This window comes from Poecilia reticulata, linkage group LG18, assembly GCF_000633615.1.
Source record: "Poecilia reticulata strain Guanapo linkage group LG18, Guppy_female_1.0+MT, whole genome shotgun sequence".
In the NCBI taxonomy this organism is placed as follows: Eukaryota; Metazoa; Chordata; class Actinopteri; order Cyprinodontiformes; family Poeciliidae; genus Poecilia; species Poecilia reticulata.
The window spans coordinates 18,047,452-18,068,468 of record NC_024348.1 but is presented as its reverse complement, the minus strand read 5'-3'; the positions used below and the strand labels follow the sequence as shown (position 1 = coordinate 18,068,468).

The following is a 21,017-nucleotide window of genomic DNA, read 5'->3' as shown; positions in this document are numbered from 1 at the left end:
TGGAAAATTGAGTGGAAGGAAAAAGTTTTGTTTAAAAAAAAAAAGGTGCAAAAGCAAGAGATAACTGCAGGTGTACATATTTGATTAATCTGGCTTATAGTGAATTCACAAATATTACATAAGAGCAAAGAGAATGAAGGAAAATGATGGATTATTTTTATATTATTTAATTTAAGTGTTACTGGAGCGTTGCAGCCTTTATCGCCTCTTTGCAACAAAAGTCAAATCTGTTGGCGTTTCTCCCTTCCTACTTCCAGAGTTTGGTATTTACTAGTTACATTTACTAAATTACATTTACTTGAGTAAATTTTTACTAGGCTGTAGTTTTTACTTTTACTTGAGTAATTTTATTACTAAATATTTCTACTTGAGTAAAATTTCTGGATTTTCTACTTCACTGAATGAAAAACAAACGTGTTTTAACCAAAAATTCACCAGAAACAGACACACACCTGCAGTTTTTTAGTTTCATACGTGTTTTTTATTGAAAGAAACTGATTTGGAGAAATTTAGATTTTATTTTTTGTTACGAATTGTCGTTTTCGTCCTGAAAATACAAAATTTCCACTTTTCAAAATCTAATTTCTGTAATTTTTAAATATTAAATGATTGATAATTTGATCAATTACTCAGTACTTCAGTAGATTTTTATTTATTTTTTTTGATAAAACTTTTTTACTCTTGGGTAATTTGTAGGACGGCTTTCTACTTGAGTAGAATTTCTGGATTTTCTACTTCACCGAATGAGAAACAAACCTGTTTAACCAAAGATTCATCAGATAAAGATGCACCACATCATCAGTTTTTGTTAAAGTTTCATGAGTTTTTCTTATTGAAAGAAACTGATGAATTAATTATTGTAGTTTTTGTCCTTAAAATACCAAAATTTCAGTTTTTAAAATCAAATTTTTAAATATTAAATGACTGATAATTTGATCAGTTACTTAGTACTTTAGTTGACTTTTTACCAAATGCATGTTTACTCGAGTAATTTCTACTCTTGAGTTATTTTTCCTGACTTGTTGGGTGTTTCAGAAAGCGAGTGAATGCTTCTCTGTTGTTGCTGTGGACGGTGTAATGTCAGGAACGGCTTTATTAACCAGCCTGTTTTCATAAAACATATCGGCGTGGTTTTGCTGCGTATCCTTGGAGCCTCTGAAGTCATGATCCGCAGGTAGGAGTGACCTTTCCTGAGTCCTAGCTCAGACTGATTAATTAGTTGTTGACATTTCTTGTTACCATCCAGAGAGACCAGAGCAGATATGATGTGAGGAAATTATAAAGAAATTTCTCCAAGTAACAATGTGTAGTTTGCCTTTTAAATTCATTAGCGCCGGCTCGCAGATGATTTGTATGCGTAATTTAAAGTCGGGCAAGCTGTTTAAAACGTGTTGTAGGACTAGATGTGTGTGTGTGTGTGTGTTTACTGGTAAACAAAGCTGCCAGATTCCCGCAGTGTATGTTTGGTTGACGTGCTTCCTGAAAGGACGGGTGAAGCCGCACGCATCAAAGCTCCAGCGGCACAAATATGACAGACGGGCTGAACTGATGTGAAAGGATTACAAATGGACTTCTCAAAGTTTAGGTTTTGGAGAAACTCCTCTGTCGGATCAGGAAGGACTGGTTCAAAAATTGATTTGACCACTTTTCAAAGTCTGTTACCTTTTATTTGGGTTTTCACAGCATCTGTCACATCGCTTTTGCACTTCAGATTTCTTTTACTCTATAATTTCACTGTGTTGTGAGCATGAATGACCAGTTTTCATCATGTTTTCATATTTTGTTGTTAATGAGGCTTTTGCAAAAACCAATTAATCGCATAATACATAGAAATGAGCTCAATAATTTCCATTCTGGTTATTTTTTGAACAGCGATTCTGTTTAGATGCCATAATCTGGTTGTATGTAGTTTATTGTTTCAGTTTTATTTATTGTTCTTGGTTGTTTTCTTTAAATTACTTCTAGTTTCAGCGTTAAATGTTATTTACAACATTCACTGTCGCATGCTGTTTTTATTTTATGTAAAGCACTTTGAAATGCCTTGCTGCTGAAATGTGCTATACAAATAAAATTTGATTGATTGATTAAACTTGCATTATTTTCCCATTACCAATATTACAATATGATCATTTATTGCGATCATTTCTGGGACAGTTTATTGTCCAGCAAAGTTTATTGTGACAGGCGTAGTTGTCAATTACATGATCTGGGTCACTCCATATTAGACAGACAAATGCTTAGAAACCATAACAAAAGACTCACCAGATAAAAAAATGTTTTTATTAGCGCTGTTTGATATTAGCTAGCTAGCTTTTCCTGCTAGCTGGTGTAGCGCTAGCGGGACAAATGGTTTTACCTAAGACAAAAGAAAAATCCTACAACTGATTCTCCATTTTTGTTTACATTTGGTGAAGAGGAAACAGCGTTCGGTGTCTTCTTCGTAGGTCTTTGTGTAGTCGGTAGTTCTTGGTGTAGCGCCCCCACTGAAGAGGAGGGGAACAGGTTGCCCTCTTTCACATTGCAGTTAGAAGGTGAACGGCAGCAGCTGAAAATGTAACAAATGCTGCAATTTTGTTCCCAAGTTGAACAGAACCTACTGGACTACTGGACTATTCAAAAAAACTACTTATTGCATCAGTTGGGATTAAATAACTTGTTACCAGCTTGAAGATAATCAACTTAATCCGATTATCCTGACATATTTGAATAATTATCTCACACTTATTATTGCAGTTCTTCTCTGGCGCGTAAATTGCGCACAGTGATATTGTGACGATGTATTTTTGATACATGGTGCAGACATTTTAAAGACGCTCCCTGCGGCTTCTCTGCACGTTCAGGCCCACCTCTTACGTGGGCCCGTCGCCATGGCAACGTCACCTGTCCCGCTCTGTGGCAGGAGAGGTTACCGGAGCGGAGATCAAATGTGTAAAAGCCTCGCTCCTCACCCAGTCAGTTGATGTCCAGAAAGGGAAGGAAAAAAGGAGAGAAGTGGTGCGTGGACAGTGAAGGAGTCTCCTGTCTCTGCCTCTCGCTGTCGGCCTCCAGGTTACAGCTCGATTTCGACTTTAATCGGAAACATTTCAAAAGGGAAATGTCCAAGCAGACACGAGGCAAAGAACTGATTCATTTTGGATCGGATTGTAACGGTCTGAGAAGTATCATGAAAATTCATCCCGGTTATTAATATGATCAGATTTGATTAAATGTGTTTTGAAAAGGTTATACAAGCGAGTTAGATTCAACAAGCGAGTTCATTTACTGATGATGGAAGTAATAAAAATTGACAAATGAGATTTTGGGGAAACCTAAATCTGCCGACAAACGATACACCTGATGTTGGGCAATGTTTAACATCATTTATTGCGATAATTTATCGCTGATATTTATATGTAGCAGCAGTTTGTGCGTTTCAGGTGGGGGACAGGTTGGTTGTTTTTGATCTGATTGGGATTGTGGGATGTTTGACTGATGCAATAGCAGTGTTTCCCCCAGTGTATTATAAGCCTGGCAGCCCACCAGGCTTTGCTTGTGCTTCACGTCTTTCAAAATGTTTGCATTTCTTAAGATTTTATAGTTGGTGTTAAGGTATCAATCTTTCAGTCTTTTAATAACACATAATTATCAAGTGATATTTTCAAATTTCCTGTCAACTTTAAACATTTTTAAACTCAAAAACACGTCGGGATGACTGACCCAACCACCAGGCTTATGAAGCTGTTTTTTTTTTTTTTTTTAAAGAATAGGAAAATTTATAAATGAGTAAATATCTGCTACCAACACATATTTTCATACTTGTGCATCTCTAAATAAAACTTCAGCTAGCAAATAGTAGTTGTGAACAACTTAATAAAACATAAAAATGTTGTGATGTATCCCAGCTTAAATTTAGAGATAGACGACTTTTCTGACGAACGTATTATTGTATAATTATTTGATATATTGATAATTACTTATCACTTTCTCTGTTTAAAATATCTGAAACTCTGTCAAACTGGTGACATGACCGTTCCTGTTTTATTCAGTTTTCTCTCCTTGCCGTTTAATTTTAAACAGTTTTGAGGCACGGTGGCAAAACCTTAAGTCCTGTATCGCCAGTTACTCAGCAGGTTGTTGCTAGGTAACCAAAGAATGAGTTGCTAGGTAACCAAAGAATAAGTTGCTAGGTAACCAAAGAGCGAGCAAGCCAGTTGATTCCACTAAGCTAGCTTTGCTAGCTGTTAGAGATTGAGCTGCTACAGCTGTTTGTCTGCCTACCTTTCCTCTGGTTCTGGACCAGAGATCAATAAAAATATTGAACATGTTGTCAGACATATTATCTATTGATATTGATCATGTGTCTGTAGTGGTATAGATTGTTTTTGATTTATTGTCCAGCGTTTCCCTGAAGGTGATTATTCTGTTTGATACAAAGTGATCCCTGCCAGCAGGATATAGTAAGGAAAAAAACTGATTCATTAAAACTCTCTTCTCTTAAAGATAACAATTCAAACGATTGTGATGAGTTCAGCTGTGCCACCTTTAAGCAAATATTTACAATAAAAATCCTGCTTAAACAATCCTGAGAACTGCTTGTACTTGAGGGAAAATACCACTTTAAATGATTCAAGCACATTAAGTGTGTTTTTTCTGCTGCTAAATGTCATAAATTATTCCTTTTTTCTCGGCTCGTGTTGAATAAGCACTTGCATGTAAATTTAGTTTAATTCTGTTGTTTTTTTTAGCTGGTAAATCTATTGACCTTTTAAAGCCTTTGCCACATTGCCTTTTGAGAGAGTGCTTATAGAGAAACCCACGTTGGGTTGGTTTTTTTTTTTAGCAACGCTGATGTGTGCAGCTGCCCTTTACAAGTCAGATAGCTTCACCCTCCAACAGCATCTCTTCTCAGGGCTGCAGGATGACAGCAGAGGCCGTGTTTGAGTTTTCCCCTCACCGTCTTGAAGCTCGGAGGCGAAGGAGAGAGAGGGAGGCTTGGTGTTGATTCAGCCTCTCCCCAGAGCGAGAGACTGGACGCATCATACACAGATTGAGCCGTGACCTTCCACATGTAGGGTCGCGACCTTCCAGAGACGATGTGTAGAGCGTCTCCCCCATCGGGGTTGCAGACATGAGCGCCACAAGAAATGTAGAAAACATGCGAATGTCAAAAAGAGGGCTTAAAAAAAACAGGAAAAAGTTGGAGGGTTTGTTTTAAAATTCAAGGTTTTCTGGCCTTGAATGGAGGCGCTGGTGCAGACAGTGATGGGTTTTGTTTTTCCATGTCAGGAACTGGAGGAGAATTACCAGCGGGCGTACTCTGAGGCCCTGACGGCTTTTGGGAACGGAGCGCTGTTTATCGAGAAGTTTATCGAAAAGCCGAGACACATCGAAGTCCAGATCCTCGGTAAGTTTCCTCACTTTGGCTTGTGACTTCATTTTGGTTTGTACTTTAGTTTTGTTTTCAACTAGGGATGAGCAACATGTACTTAACTCAAAATATTGTGATGAAACTTTATTATAATGAGTGATGTGAGCTATTACTTTTTTTTTTTTTGCTGTCATTGCATGACGCAGCACCACAAACGCATACTACTCTTAAAAACACATTCGGTTTTTAATACGCTTCTTCAAGACACCAGTCAGATAAAGAAACCAACTACATTTAATAAAATACTTCAATTTGACATTTATTGATGATCTCACTGAACAAACGGTGGCAAAAATTGTAAAAAATAATCTCAAGAATAGACAGTGTTGGGAGATTTTAAGTATAATTAACTGGAATTTATTGTGACAATAAATTTATCACGATAAACGATACGATAAATTCCCACCCATTTAATTTATGTTGAATACCGTGTCTCTCAAAAACAGCTTCTATCTCAATGACTTCCTGGTAAATTAATGGCTAATTAAAAAAGTCTGAAATTATTAGATTTAAGTATAAAGTACATTTTTAAATTTGACTGGAATTTGATATAAAATTAGGATGATGGAAATGAGGCTTTCCATCATTAATCCTGGATCTCGCCACTAATCGTGAGGAAAAACACCCCACAACCAGCTGTTCAGTAATTTGATAAAACTGTGTTAATGCATCTTTTAATGTATAAATAATGTAGAAAAAAAATGCTTGGTGGCAAAATTTAAAATCTGCAGAATGGGCCAATACTCAATAGATGCCTTATCATTTTAAACCTTAAACTTCTTTTAAAGTTGTTTTCTTTGTGACTTCAACTGGTATATTTTTGCAAAAAGAAAAAATCAATACTTTCTCAGAAAAAGGTTTTTCTTTTTTCTCCGTTTTTGCTCTGGTGAGTTGTTCCTGGTTTTCTCTCGTCACATCTGGTCTGTAACTATACTTTTCCAGACTGTCTAAAGATTTTCCCCTCTAATTTTCTGTGAAGTCTTTGAACCTTGTGCAGCATCTTGTGCAACGTCTGCTCAGAAAATGGAGGCAAAGAAAATGCGACAATGTCTCTCGTTCGAGCTGCGAAGCTTAATCACTTCTTTATCCCCTGACTTTTTCACCTCACCTACTTTCTGTCCGTCCTCAGGTGATAAATATGGTAATGTCATCCATCTGTACGAGAGGGACTGCTCCATTCAGCGGAGACACCAGAAGGTGAAGTTCCTCATTTTCGAATTAATCTACTCCAATATAATGCTGGAATTTGTTTAAGATTATCTTCTTGACATTTCTCCTGAGTTGTAATGAGTAGCATGAAGTGGATGGTAATGGTAAGTAGGCGTGAAGCAAAGGTCACGGAGCAGGAAACGCGCCTGCGAGCGGCGCCGTCTGCTTGCCCTTATTTAGGCAGAAAGACCAATGTTAGCGTCACATTAAGTGATTATAAACAGGCTGCAAACCCTGAAGGGCCTCAGATTGCTCTGAGCAGCAGGGGGTTCGCAGACTGCATTTAAAAAATACCCAATTAGCCTCTAATAAGTTGTTTAAGCAACTTAATCCTTCAAATCAACTTGAATCAAAAGTTTATTAAAAGGTGGCTGTGTTATCCACTCGCTAAGAAGGCAGGAATTAATTCATTGTCTAATTGTCAAAATAACAAATGCCTCAGCATCAGATTAGAGAGAGAACGACATTAGCAAAGCTTTCACCAGAGGAGGCTGATCAACATGTATTTTATTAACCACCGCCACCTCAAAGCGGTTTTAATCGCGTGTTTTCAGCACTTTCATCCTTTCGCTTTAATCAAATTACAAATGATAATCATGTTAGCGACGCTGGTTACGCTGAAAACTGACGATTTTTACTTATTGTTTCTGTTTGGATTAATCTGCGTTTTCCCTCTGATCTGAGATCTTTTCCAACAATAGTCGAGTGTTGAGACGGCTTTGGGACGGTTCAGTCACTTTTCATCCTCTGGCAGAGGTCTTATTTTGGGATTGAAATTATTATTTTTGTTTTAATCAGATTTGGATTGTGTTTGAATTCTCGTTTGTAAGTAAATGAATCGGCTTCCAACATGGTGAACTCCACCCACCCAGCAGCTACATTCAACACTGAGTGTCACCATTAAAAACCATTTAATGCATCTGCAGGGCAGTAAAGCAGGGAAAAAAGAGAAATTGTGGACTTTTATAAAATAATTAGTGGTAAAATTGACTATTTACCTTCTCTTTATTGCAAGCCGAGGGGAATTTAGTGATTTTTAGGGTGAACAATAATGACCGCTGTGGTAAAATGCTGCTATTTAATATAAACAATGGATCAAATTGCAGCTTTGTGGGGACTAAGGGGTACTCTCTGTAATAAACCAACAATTATTCACCAACTGTGAGGTCTGCTGCAGCTCCAAAGAGTATTTTAGCATCTTAATACACATTATTTTGTTTTTTATCACCCACAACTTCATTGTTTGACTTTTCCACAGCTATTAATACCAGAAATGACAGCCTGCCCCTATAGTAAAGGTCTTTTTCTTTATTATCCCTAAAAACAACGAAAGTTGATGGGCAGATGCTGTATTTTATTTCTGAATTGAAGCAGCTTTAAGGTTTTTTGTTTATTTTTTAAAGGTTGTGGAGATTGCACCTGGCTTCCAGCTGGACCCACAGCTGAGAGACAGACTTCATGCTGACGCCGTCAACCTGGCCAAACAGGTATGGTTCTGTATTTACTGGTAAAGCTGTTCAAGCTGCTGCCTTACTGATGAGGATTTCTCTTCCTGTTCAGATACAGATTAGTTATTTATGATTTGTCACTGAGCTCCAAACTGGGTATTAATTGGTGCTACTTGGTTTAGATTTGTGTGATTTGGTCCCATCTAACTTACTGTTGGGCTGCACAGTGGCACTGGTAGAGCTGTTGCCTTGCAGCAAGAAGGTTCTGGGTTTGATTCCCGGCTCCGGTCTTTCTGCATGGAGTTTGCATGTTCTCCCTGTGCATGCGTGGGTTTTCTCCGGGTACTCCGGTTTCCTCCCACAGACCAAAAACATGACTGTCAGGTTAATTGGCTTCTCCAAATTGCCCCTAGGTGTGAGTGTGTGTGTGCATGGTTGTTTGTCCTGTGTGTCTCTGTGTTGCCCTGCGACAGACTGGCGACCTGTCCAGGGTGAACCCCGCCTCTCGCCCGGTACGCTAGCTGGAGATGGGCACTAGCACCCCTCCCGACCCCAATAAGGGACAAGGGTGTAAAGAAAATGGATGGATATTTTCTGCAAATTAGCTACATTGCGCTGCTCCAGCAAGATTTATGTTGACCTGAAAGTGAGAGGGTCCCATCTCGGACAGTTTTGAAGGTTTGGTGTGTGAAAATATGGCAATAAATCCACATATTAAGGGTGACCTTTTATGCTTCCTTGAACAGATTAGGATACGTCTACAAAACATGCTCTTTACATTTTTTATAATCTTGGATAATGAGATTTTAGTCTGGTCAGTTCTGTCCATTTTGAGCTCCTTTCAGCTGTTTTAGGGCGTCTTGTCGTTTTAAATTCAAATAAGCTGCTGCAGGCCACGCCACACAAATTATACCACCGTACATCTTTGAAAAGCATTAGTAGAGCCTCCAGCGCAACCAACAAGAATGCAGCAACTGGTTTCTGGATGGGAAGTCGACAATGAACCCCTTTGTTTTGCAGCAGCCATTGTACAGCGTATACCGTGGTAAAACCAGCTTGGATTGCTAGTAGGAGTGCACTAATTGCAGTTTTCTGGCCGACCGCCGATTACCGATCTTTTGAAAAGCCTAACTTACAGATTCTAATTTTGGCCGATACCATTTTTTGCCAGAAATGTTGCTCAATATATATCAAGAAAGTTGCTGAATTGGCAACAATGTGGTGACTATTGTTAACTGTAAATGTGCAGACATGTGAGAGGGTCGGCCGGTTTGTCAGTCAAACGTCTCTCACAAGAGAAAAGAAAACCACGGCGTTTGATTTTTAGACCTTTACCGAGGTTGATGACATCGGTGGATAAGATCGGCTTCACATACAAAGATCGGCCAATAAATGGAAATCGGCACAGATAAACCAGCTGGCCGATAAAGCGGTGGACGCCTTGTTGCTAGGTAACTGGGCTGGACTCAGCTGGGGTTGCTAGGTAACGCAGTGCACCTAGCAACAGCCAACCGATTGTTAATGTGACTTAACAGTCGGTTGGCTGTCATTATTATTATACTGCCATTTTGTCTTTTTCAGTTCCTGCAGCTTGAACAGAACAGGAAACACATCATCTTTATTACTTCCAATGATGCACAGAAACATGCAACTGTTCTTACTACAAAGGAAACATAAAGGTCAACTAAAATATTGTCTTGGCTTATATTTGGTGAAACCTGAAGGATTTTACTTTCAGGTTTTCATTCTAAAGACATTGAACTATTTAATTTAAATTATGCCTCAATAAATGGAGGTTTTTATTCACTGGATTTACAAATTTAATACTTTTCAGTTCTTTATTGTAACATTTTATTGCAGCAGAGGCTTTATAAGGTGTTTTTTTTTCAGTAGGCTGTGTTATATTTCAGGTTAAGGCAGGTGTCTGCATACTGAATGTGCAGTTAGTTTCCACTACTTTCCAAACACATGCTGGCAGTCTTGAGGAGAAATGGCTCTGCGACTGAAAAGGCTGTTCTGGCAAGAAGCACTGGGTGAACATGGGAAGTCAGAGGAAAGTCTCAGTCTTGTACATTTCTATCTCTTTTATTCCTCTCACTCATAATTGGTCTGCAGGACAACTGGATTCTCCCCAGGAATTTTAATGCACCTTCTACCTGTCAGTCACATGAGGGGAACATTTGTTGTGCCAAGGTGGGAAGACAGAATTACAGTCAGAACAGTTTGGGTGAGATTTGATGAAACTTTAGGGGCGTTCATTTTGCTTTTGCATTAAAAATAAATCCATTTACCCTTTTTTTTTCACTTTTAAAATATTTCTTTTGCTTTTGATGTCTGCAAGGTTCTTCATGTATGACGGCATCCCTTTAAAATCAAGCATCATTGCTCTGGGAAGATGTAAAGCAATGGCCTTTTTGGTTAATGGCCCAGGTGACGAATGGATTCAAGCAAGATGGGAGGAGTCGCATATGAGCAAAGAAATGACCTTGATGGAAGCTTAACGCGAGCCTCATACCTTCGCTCTAGCTATAACTTTTAATGCAGCGTTATCATGTGAATCCTGCTTTAAAGTGCAGAAACTTGTCCTCAGGGAGGCAATTTCTCCATTCTTTCTTTGCTGAATAATGTGGAAAAAGGAAAGTTTAATTATCTGTAGGTCAACAAAAATACTGACTGAATTACACCACAGTTGAATGCATACACACAGTCTGAAGGCAGCCTCATTTCAACGGCACAAGGACAGATTTCACCTTCATCACCTCTGTACCCTCTGTGTTTTTGTTTTTAAATGCTGGAAACCATTTTTGTTGGCGAACCTTGAGTTTAAGATCGAGTGTGCAAACACTTCTGGTGTCAGGCACCGTAAGGCAACTTTTCTCATTTCAACGTTTGTAATACGTCATCGGCCTGTGGGAGGAAATTATTAACATTTATGAAGGCTGTCGTCTTCTGGCATGGCCCCGCCATCTTTGTTTCTGTATCAACCAGCGACGCTTAAGGATGACCAGCGGAAAAACTACAACACTGAGAGGTCTAAGGAGATGTTATTAATCGATTGTAACCAATTTTAATCTAATCAATTAATCCTGAGTTGATTAATGGTTTGCATTCAAAGTAGAATATCTTTGATATCCAAAAGTTTCAACACTAAGAAAATTAGCAGTATTGGGCATCGCTAACACAAAAGCACTAATCATTAATGTTGGTTCTGCTAAAGCGCCATACAAACATGGTGTTTTGGTGGAAACTAATGCTAAATTACATGAGTATTACCATGTTGATGCTCACCAGTGCAACATTTTCTATAACGTACTATATCGCCCTCAGCAGGATAAAATATGTCACTGCACATTTACCTGACTGGTATGATCAGGGAATGATTCTTTGAAACAAACCTTTCACTTAACTATGAACCATGAGTTTGTCGTTGGCTATGCTAACAAACAAAATACAAGACAAAACCAAAATCTATGCAAAAACAACAGAAAGCGTTAACGTTGCTTTGGGCAGCAATATTTAACTAGATTTTGCCTAGGTGATGATGGTAAGGCTTCCATCAGTAAGTGTAGAGCATCAGTACATTTTATACAGTTTACTGTAGAGTGATGCATTCTGGGTACAGAATAAACATAATTTGTTGAACCACATCAATGTTCATATCGTGAGGATTTGTAATCGGTTTTGAGACAACTCTGGAAGGAAATACCAACATTTTCTTCACAAACATCTCTGTAATGGTGAACATGAAGGAAGACACACAGAATTATTTGACGAAAAGCACTAAAATAAATTTTAATGTGCTACTTTTACCTTTTTGTCTGAGCTTCCCCACAGTTTAATGATCAAAGCTGCAGCGTTTGCATGTAAACAGCAGGCGTCTCACTTTCTTCTGGCCTGATGCTCCATGTTTCCTCTGCTCTCGTCTCTTCCTTCTGTTTTTGCCCCTCTGCTCTCGCCTCTTCCTTCTGTTTTTGCCCCTCTGCTCTCGTCTCTTCCTTCTGTTTTTGCCCCTCTGCTGTCGCCTCTTTTTTCTGTTTTTGCCCCTCAGCTCTTGCCTCTTCCTTCTGTTTTTGCCCCTCTGCTCTCACCTCTTCCTTCTGTTTTTGGCCCTTTGCTCTCACCTCTTCCTTCTGTTTTTGCCCCTCTGCTCTTGTCTCTTCCTTCTGTTTTTGCCCCTCTGCTCTCGCCTCTTCCTGCGATGCGTGCCCTTCTTCCTGCAGGCTTTGGAAACCGCTTCCCTAAAGAAAAGCAGAGCTGAACTTTGGTACTTGGTGCAGGATTAATGGCGGCACGTATTTCTCTCCGCCTCTATATGCATAGTGTGCGTAGCGGTGAGATGATGCAAAGCAGCATGTATTTTTCATGAGCTGTGTGGTCCTGCAGTGAAGTATTGTGTGGTAACTTTACACAGCAACCAACCCCATCACTAAGACTCATTACCAGTGCAGGTCAGCCTTATTAGTCGACTGTTTACGATGCTTCATCACCTCCCTGCTCCTGTTTTCATATTCACTTCTTTCAAAGTTAGCATAGATTCAATAAAGACTGAGCTTTAATGTTAGACAGAAACTTAAAACTCTTCAGTGCTCCTCAGAAATGAATAATTGTGATTGTTCATTTTGCAGTGTGATGACTAATTAAATCAATTTGGGTTTAATTACCTCATCCATTTTTCCTGAGACCAGACCGCAACGGGGAGCTGCTTCCTTTGAAGCGTGCTTGTAGAGGCTGCGCTCACATTTAGGTTAATCCCATCCCAGCCCTTCTGAGCTGCAGAATGTTTTTATTTTTGTCGCTTTACAAGTGAATTAATCTGTAGAGAGAGATTTCCATTTAAAAAAATAAAACGTATAAACCCAAATTGAACAGAAAAGCAAATGTACAAAAACCTCTTTTCTCCGCTACCAGCTGGACATCTCCTATAGATGATGCAACAGGAAATAAAGGATTTTCTTATAAGAAGCCTTGATTATTTCCCCATTTTAAAGAAAATGTGGTTTCAAGGTACCGTATTTTCCGCACTATAAGGCTCAACTACAAATCTTAAATTTCCTTAAAAGCCGACAGTGCGCCTTATGCCTTATATATGGACCAATATTGAGCAGGTCTAGCAACTACAGCAATCAGCCGCCGACTTCATTTTGCCCGTAGAAGAAGAAGCGCGCGGTGCATGCTGGGATAGTTGTCAGAACGCTGGTTTAATAAAGTTTGACTGACCTATCTACCTACGGACCTGATAATCACGTCGTCTGCAGGTCATGTAGCACCACGTTCTCCGCGAACATGCTGTGTGTGAACGGAGAAGGGTGACCATTGTCCAGCCACGCCCCAGCCCAGTCGCGGAAGGCTCTCCTCGCCGACCGGCGGGGGGAGCGGGGAAGAGAGACAGAGACTGTGGCGGCAGCGTGTCGGTTGGTCTGTGTTACCCAGAAAGCAGTTGGGCACAATATCGCAACACCAACACCGTGAGTGAAACAATGACTGGGGCAGCCTACTGTATAAAGCACTCGGGGACCACTTCTTTATTGTTTCACATCCACATTTGTACGGGACGTACAAATGCTACTAACTTATAATGAGGTGCGCCTTATATATGAAAAAAGTTTTAAAATAGGCCATTCATTGAAGGTGTGCCTTATAATCCGGTGCGCTTTAAAGTGCGGAAAATACGGTAAGATCCTTACAGATTTTCACTATAATTAGTTATAATTTTATAACTAGTTATAAAAACAGAGAAAGTTATGGATATTCTTCAATATGGGATGTAAGATTTAAAGAACATTTTTAAGTAATACTTGGGAAAACATTGCATAAGGACAATCAAACAAAAATATTAGAGAATATCAGTGGTGGAGGTTTATTTAATAAAGAAATCTGGTATCTTTCAGTTTGGATTCATTTGTGTATTTGCCAGCCAGTTAAACTGAAATTATTTTACAACCTTGGAAGTTCAAGATCATTTCTAGTGCCATAAAAATGTATCTGCCTCCTGCATCTAAATACGTATATTTTTAAATGTGGCACATTTTAAAAGGTAAGTTAGTGCTGCATAGCAAACCAACATATAATACTACATGAAATTAAACAGGCCACAGAGCATGTAGTAAAATAAAGAAACCAAGTCATGAAACGTTTTGAGAGATTTAAAAACAAAAAGAAAAGATGTCTAGTTTCAGTGTTTTCATCCATAATTTTGGAGTTACGACAGAAGACATCCGATCTTCATCATCACATCACACTCATGTCTCCGACTGAACATCCAGATTTCTCTACAGAAGTTGCACAAAATCCTTTCCACTAGCTCTGATTTATTATTTTATTGGTGTTTAGTTTGTGAAGCATCTTGTGAAACTACAGTTTGCTCTCATTGCTGAATGAACGTTAAAATCGGCTCCATCCAGTGTTACTGACGTAAACTGAGCTCTGCTGTGACGTTGGCGTTCTTCTTCTGACCACATAAACTGTTCACTGGACGTCGTATGAACAACCCTGGAAAAATAACAGGATTTCAGCAAGAATGTTTTGCTCCGCGGCTCCAGAACCGTTTTTTACTGTTCTTCTTCATGCTGCAAGTTTTATACCAGATGTAACAAAGAAGCTGTCAGAAAGGTCCAGAAGATCTTCACCAAAGTATCGGCGACCATCAGGATGTTTCTATAAAAGGAGCCGTTACTCTCATAGCTTTGTTGTTGAATCGTGACCTCTGACCTCATCTTGGATAAGTGAGGCCTGCAGGGCATCTGATGGTGTTGTTTGACCTCCTGGATGAGGCCCTGATGAGGCGGCTGAGATAAGTCAGCAGCTTCTCCAGGTTTCCTCGGTTTGTAGATGATTGTTCTCACTGTGGATCGCTGGAGGCCCAAAGCCTCAGAAATGGGTTGGTGACTTTTCAGACCGATGGACGTCAACAACCGCTTCTCCTCTGTTCTTGATTTAGCTTTAGTATTAGAAACCTTTGAGTTTAATGCCGTCACAGTGATGTTTTTGTTGGACAAAATAAATCTGTTAATCGCATGATAAATTAAAACAAGCTCAAGTTTTTATCTTTTCTCTTTCTACCAAAAAATGGTCTACAGAGACTTTGATTCATTTTACTTGTTTCTGTTTATTTTAGACATTTAAAATGTTTTCCAGCTCCAGTGTTAAATGCTCAATAGAATTTAAAGTTTGTGTTTTTGTATTATTATGACATTACCATTATATTAGTTGAAAAAGGGTCAAAGAAACAATATTATAGGAGTAACTTCTGGGGCAATTTATCATCCAGCTCATTTATTGAAAAAAGTATTTTTGGGATTTTACAAGGAGCTGAAGCTTCAAGTTGGATGTTTGCAAACGAGGGAATAGCTGGTTTCCAGTTGAGTGAATATTTTCATGCTTTCAATGCAAACCTGCTGGGTAAAAATACAGCAGTGCTAATTCCAAACAAATGAACTGATGTTGTTGTTCTGGGATTTGAATTGTTGCAGCGACTGCACCAAGACTGCACCAAGATGTATGTATGTCGAGCAGAAGACATACAAACTGCTGCTGGCCGCTGCTGCATAAATCTGTGGCTTCTACTATTTGACAGCAGATTGGTGTCAAATACTGAAAGTTAAAGCTGCATTAATTCTTAAAGAAAACCGTCTATTGACCACGTTTCATGATCTGCTTGGTCGCATGTTTTAAAGCAGAACTGCAGATGGTTTCTGTAAATAAGTCAAGGTTTTCTTCTTCCATCTGCTTCATAAAGACCGTGTTCATGTCGCCGCCGTATGAGGGCAGCCTCAACATGGTTCCTGGCCAATCTTGGAAAAACATTGGTTTCAAGACTCTGCTGCTCTATTTTCTAAAAGCTGGATGGATGGATTACAGGAATCGGATCTCCCTAATCCCTTTCTGTTTGTGCCTTGCATCATTTGTGAGTAGGACTGTGCATAAATCTGTCAGAATATGCTTCATGCCATGCTGCAGCCCCTCGCTGTGCACAGGAGGAAGCAGGCTGCATGCAGCCGTGTCCCAAGGTGGCTTTAAAGTTTGGGTTTTTATGGCTCGAGTTGCTCTGAAGCAGCACCCAGTGGTTTGCTCAGGCCCTAAATTACACCTTTTAAACTGAAGTGCATATTGGACCAGTGACATTTATAGGCAGAAAGCATGCAGTCGAACTTCAGTAAACTCCTGCCGTCTAACCCTGTTTTCGGTTCTTTCTCTACTATTTGGTTCTTTCTCCACTCTTTTTACCGTTGCATGTGTCTTTAAATTTGATGAAAGACTTTATGAAAATTGTTCTGCTCAAAACAAGCAAACAAGCTCAGTTCCCAAATTACTGTTTTTATGTTGTGTGAGGAGGAATGGCTGCAGGTTTTCCCTAGAAGGAGCGTTTTTAGGTGCTGCAGGTGAGCTTTGCCTTTGCCTCAACGCCTAATTTCTTAAAAAATCGACTGACTCGCTTTTGCAAGACTGATTGCAAGTCCTTGTTTGGGGATTCAGTGGTTGTGACTTGTAATTTGTCATTTGTCCCAAAGTATGGAAGAAATGTTTACTGGTTTTCATCGTTGTTGTATTAAACTTTAGGTAAATGTCTGAGTCAAATGCACAGTCAAATAAAACGAACACAGGAGAAGCAATGAGAAAACTCTAATAAAGGATAAAAAATGTATTTAAAAAGTTAAAACTTTCTCCTCTGTGATTCAGTCACTCGATGTCTGAAAGAGTTTTTATATGGAATATAATATATTCAGTCCAAAATGTGGGGTTATTACACTATATAAAGCATCTTGGTGAGTTTTAGTGCATTAATTTATTATATTCAGGTTGTTTCCAGTTAACTAAATGTTCATCTCTGCACACCGCCTCTCTTAACTAAATAAAATGTTTAAAAACGGTATTAGGTTCTAGATTGAGTAGATTTCTTTCAAACGGAAATTTTTATATTTCACCTTGGATTTTCTGCCAAACAATTGCAAAAAATAAAATTTAATTTACACAAATAAAGGCTGAAATTTACTGCAATAGTTTCCTGAGATTAATAACTTAGACATTTGCGACAAATGATTTCTTAAGACCTCCAAGGTTAGTAAATTTATAAAATGATATCTGGATATTTTCCAAAGTTCAGCTGGGAGATTTGGGTTATTTCTCTATCAGAGCAACATTTACTATGAACAGGATCCAGAATAAACCCGATAAATGTAGTTTTTTTTCTTAAAAATGTATGACTTTACATGTCAGAATATCCAAGGTTTAATGTAGTAAATTTATGCAATTAATTTTGTTTTCTTGTAACTACATCAGATAATATACAAGTATCTTCTTGTAAAAATGTGAAACTATTCCAGAGGCTGTTTTGTAGAAATTTGTGAAAATATCCTCCTTAATCAAATAACACTAGATGGCTCAGATAAACTAGATGAACTCCAGTTGATGTGGTGTCTTTAGTAAACATGGTGCAGCTTTGGACAGACGCCTGCGTGAATTTCTGTCCAGTCAAATGGCCTTTTTCCCTGAGGAAAGCAGCTTGGACTCAGCCAGCGTTTTGCTGCGAGCGGCGATGCTTCGAGTTTGAGCCACAATGACATGATGGCTGCTAATGAGACGGAAACGACCGATGGCGACAACAATTCTCATCTTCAGCGCACAAAATGGTACAAATGTACATTTATTTATTTTTTATTTGAGAGTTTTTAATGTGATTTCCACACATCTGCTTCTCCTGAAACACAGCAGTCACACAGAGGATGTTTAAATCCATTCAGGGCTCCGTAAATCGAGCGGAGGACTTTGTTTTCATAAATGAATATTCAGCCAGTGAGAAATGCGTGGCATTGTCCCGGTTCTTGAAAAGGTTCCTGCGGTGGAAACGCCATCGTTGCCTTCAGGCTTCTGCGAGGGAGTCCGAGCAAATGAGAGAAACCGAGATCCAACATAATTAAGCACCCGGAGCTTCTTCAATTACACTGAATCACATTATTCTTCCCCTCAACCAACCTTAAAACATCGACAGTTGTGCATTAACACCAGCAGAAACGGCGTCTGTAGTAGCAGGAGAAAATGGTTATTTTCTAAATGCGCGCTAGCTAATCGTGGCTTTCTGGGGAAACGGAGACGTCCATCTAATTAACGCCGGCGACATAATCGCGTGTGAAGAGGCGGGGACTTTAATTCTCGTTGCGCCTCAAAGGGTCTCATTTTGCGTCACGGCAGATTCCTCGCTTTAACCTTGACACATGCAGCAAAACGTAGTTGTAAAACAACATGGCGCTCTAACTGGCAGTAAGGATGAGCGACGTTGTGGTGCCGCCTTGAACTCTTGGCTTGTCGCTCCTGTTGGCAGCAGGTAGCAGCTCTGTCATGTTAGCTCTGATTTGTTTTGTTCATATCCTGATTGAGCCTTTGTGTGCTCAGTTATTCCCTCTAGCTTTGGACGCCGTCCACCTGGAAGGATTTTTGCTCCTACTTTTCTACTTTCGGACAGTTTTTAATGATGCGTAACCGTGGCAACGGGGGTATTGTTTTTACTACTGTTAGCAGCTGATTAGCATCCCTGAACTTTGACCTGAAACACCAGAGGAGTTGAAGGGGAGGCTTCATGGTGGCAGCATTAAAAAGGAGCAGCAAAAGCAAATGAGGTGGATTAGCAGTGCTGGGCAACAACTGATGGTTCTGTTTTCTACAGTTGTCATTATTTCTGTTATTTTCTGCAGATTTTCTTGTCTTATGAGTTTTAAACCATTTTGTCTATGTAATATAATTTATTTTCTGTTTAGCCCAGTACATCAAACAGACACATGACTACTATAACATGGATTTATTAACAAGTATTTTATTATTATTGACTCTGTAAGTAATACATTTCATTAAATTTGGATAAAGGGCAGCATTAAATAAGTCTTCACTTCTTCCTACTCCTTTTCAAACAGAAATGTAGTGAAAAATTATTTTGTTCTTATGTATGCACGTTTTCTCTTTAAATATAAATGAATTGAAACGAGTTGTGACATTTAACTTCCCTTTGGGATAAAGTGTTATTGAATTGAACAATAACTCTGTAAAGCGTTGTTTGTGTACAGTTTAAAGTGTTTGAGGACAGGCAGGATAGATTTTGTGTGTTTTTCTTGTTTGCTTGTTTGGTCTTCCTCTGTCCCTTGAGAAGTGCTGCTTCAAGGCACAACGATCCACCCAGTGAAAACAAGTGAGACAGCAGCCTCAGACATGTTTAAAAAGATTCACTGAAGAAACTTCGTTACATTACTTCTGTGCGACTCTGATACTAAAGAACCGTCCAACTTTTCCACCTTAAAAAACCCCATCTGTCAACCTCACATAGGTTTGCGTTATGAATGGCAGGGTATTTTTCAGCACTGACTTCCTGATACTGTTATCTGCTCTTTACAGCAGCATGCAGCGTGAATCGCAAGTGGACAAGGCTTTATTGTCTAAGCACTGTGGTTTTCTATCACCTTGAAACACTCGATATCTAACGGGAAGCGATGGCGGCGTCTGAAGGATGCAATCTCAATTCGGGGAAGAAAAGGCTCCCATTTGTCATTCTCAATGCCTCAGTCCAGTGGCTTAATATATCAAACATCAGTGCCGTCTGGACTCCAAAACAATCCCCAAACAAGGACTCTGACGGTTCTGGAACACCCAGGACAAACTGGAGTGTTAAAAGGCTTGGTGGGCTTATCAGTGTCTTTGTTCCCACCTTGCGTGGTGAGTCAGGCCTCAAGCGCCGCGTCCTCCTGTAAATCTCTGTTTGTGTGTGTATACACACACACACACACGCACACGCACGGACGGCTGTGGAGCCAGCGAGGGTGTTAAATGTGGAATTAGTTCTGCTGTCAATCACCCTGGTGACAGCGAGAGAAGAGACAACACGCTCTGGCTCGGATAAATCACGTCGCCTGTAGACGGACACAAACAGACCCGGGAAGGGCTCACAAATTCAGACTGACACTGTCTGGAGGTGGTCAGTGAAATGTAAACAAGAGGGCTGTTCAGAGATGAAGACGGGACTTAAAGCCGGGGAAGACGCGTCCTCCCGGGCTTTCCCAAGACGACGACTTGTTGCTGCAAGATTTGATGTTGAATATTTAAACAATTCCAAGTTTCTCTGTATTTATCCTGTAAGGAAACAGATTTGTAATTTGTTTTAAAAAGGTGAATTAGTATTGTTTCCTTGAACAGGCTAGATTAGGCCTGTGGTCTATACAAAACATGTTTATATTTTTTTCACAAAATTATTCTTGTATAATGAGATTTTATTCTGGGCTGTTCTGCCTATTTGGGGTTTCTTTTAGGGCCTGTTGTCACTTTAAATCCACATCAGTTGCTGTTGGCTCGGCCCCCAACTCGGCGTTTACACTCGCACGTGTAAATGGCTGCAAACAATGCGCAATTATACAACCGTACATCTTAGAAAAGTATTAGTACCGCCTTATGCACAACCAACAAGAATGCAGCAAGTGGTTTCTGGTTGGTAAATCAGCAATAAAACACTTGTCTTTTCCAGTAACCAGTGAATGGCACATTTAGCAGTAAGACCAGCTCAGCAAACAGGCTGGAGCTCAGTTTGAGTTGCTAGGTAACGGGGCAGCGCCTGCTCATTTGTGACGTTACATCCTGAAGGTTTTTGAAACGGCTCAGTTTCCAGACACCAAGCCGGTTTTATTGCCCAACACCAGCAGAGTGTTGCTTTCTGTGTTTTAAACGCGGTTTTTTTAGAAGCAGTCGAGACCCAAATGAAAATCCAAAATGTGATTTATGAACAGTTCTGTATGATTCCTAATGATGGTTTCAATGCTTCTCCTTGGATTTTGGCTGCTTTTGAACCATCCGCGAACAGACGGACATCTGAGAGTTGTTCCTGTAAGAAATGGAGAGGAAAAGAATCAGTTCTTCTGCCGTAGGTACAAACTACTTTTTTCAGTAATTTGGAAGCAAAGCGTGAAAACCTATTTATCAAGATC

General features: G+C 39.5%; 1 protein-coding gene across 2 annotated transcripts in view; it reads left to right on the top strand.

Moving 5' to 3' along the window:
• pcxb (pyruvate carboxylase b) overlaps window positions 1–21,017 on the top strand; it is a 391,361-nt gene that overhangs the window by 29,902 nt on the left and 340,442 nt on the right. For both annotated transcript variants that reach the window (XM_008435894.2, XM_008435895.2), the window contains exons 7-9: window positions 5,266–5,383; window positions 6,537–6,604; window positions 8,020–8,103. In XM_008435894.2, coding sequence (XP_008434116.1) covers window positions 5,266–5,383; window positions 6,537–6,604; window positions 8,020–8,103 — 270 coding nt within the window. The remainder of the gene's footprint in view (window positions 1–5,265; window positions 5,384–6,536; window positions 6,605–8,019; window positions 8,104–21,017) is intronic.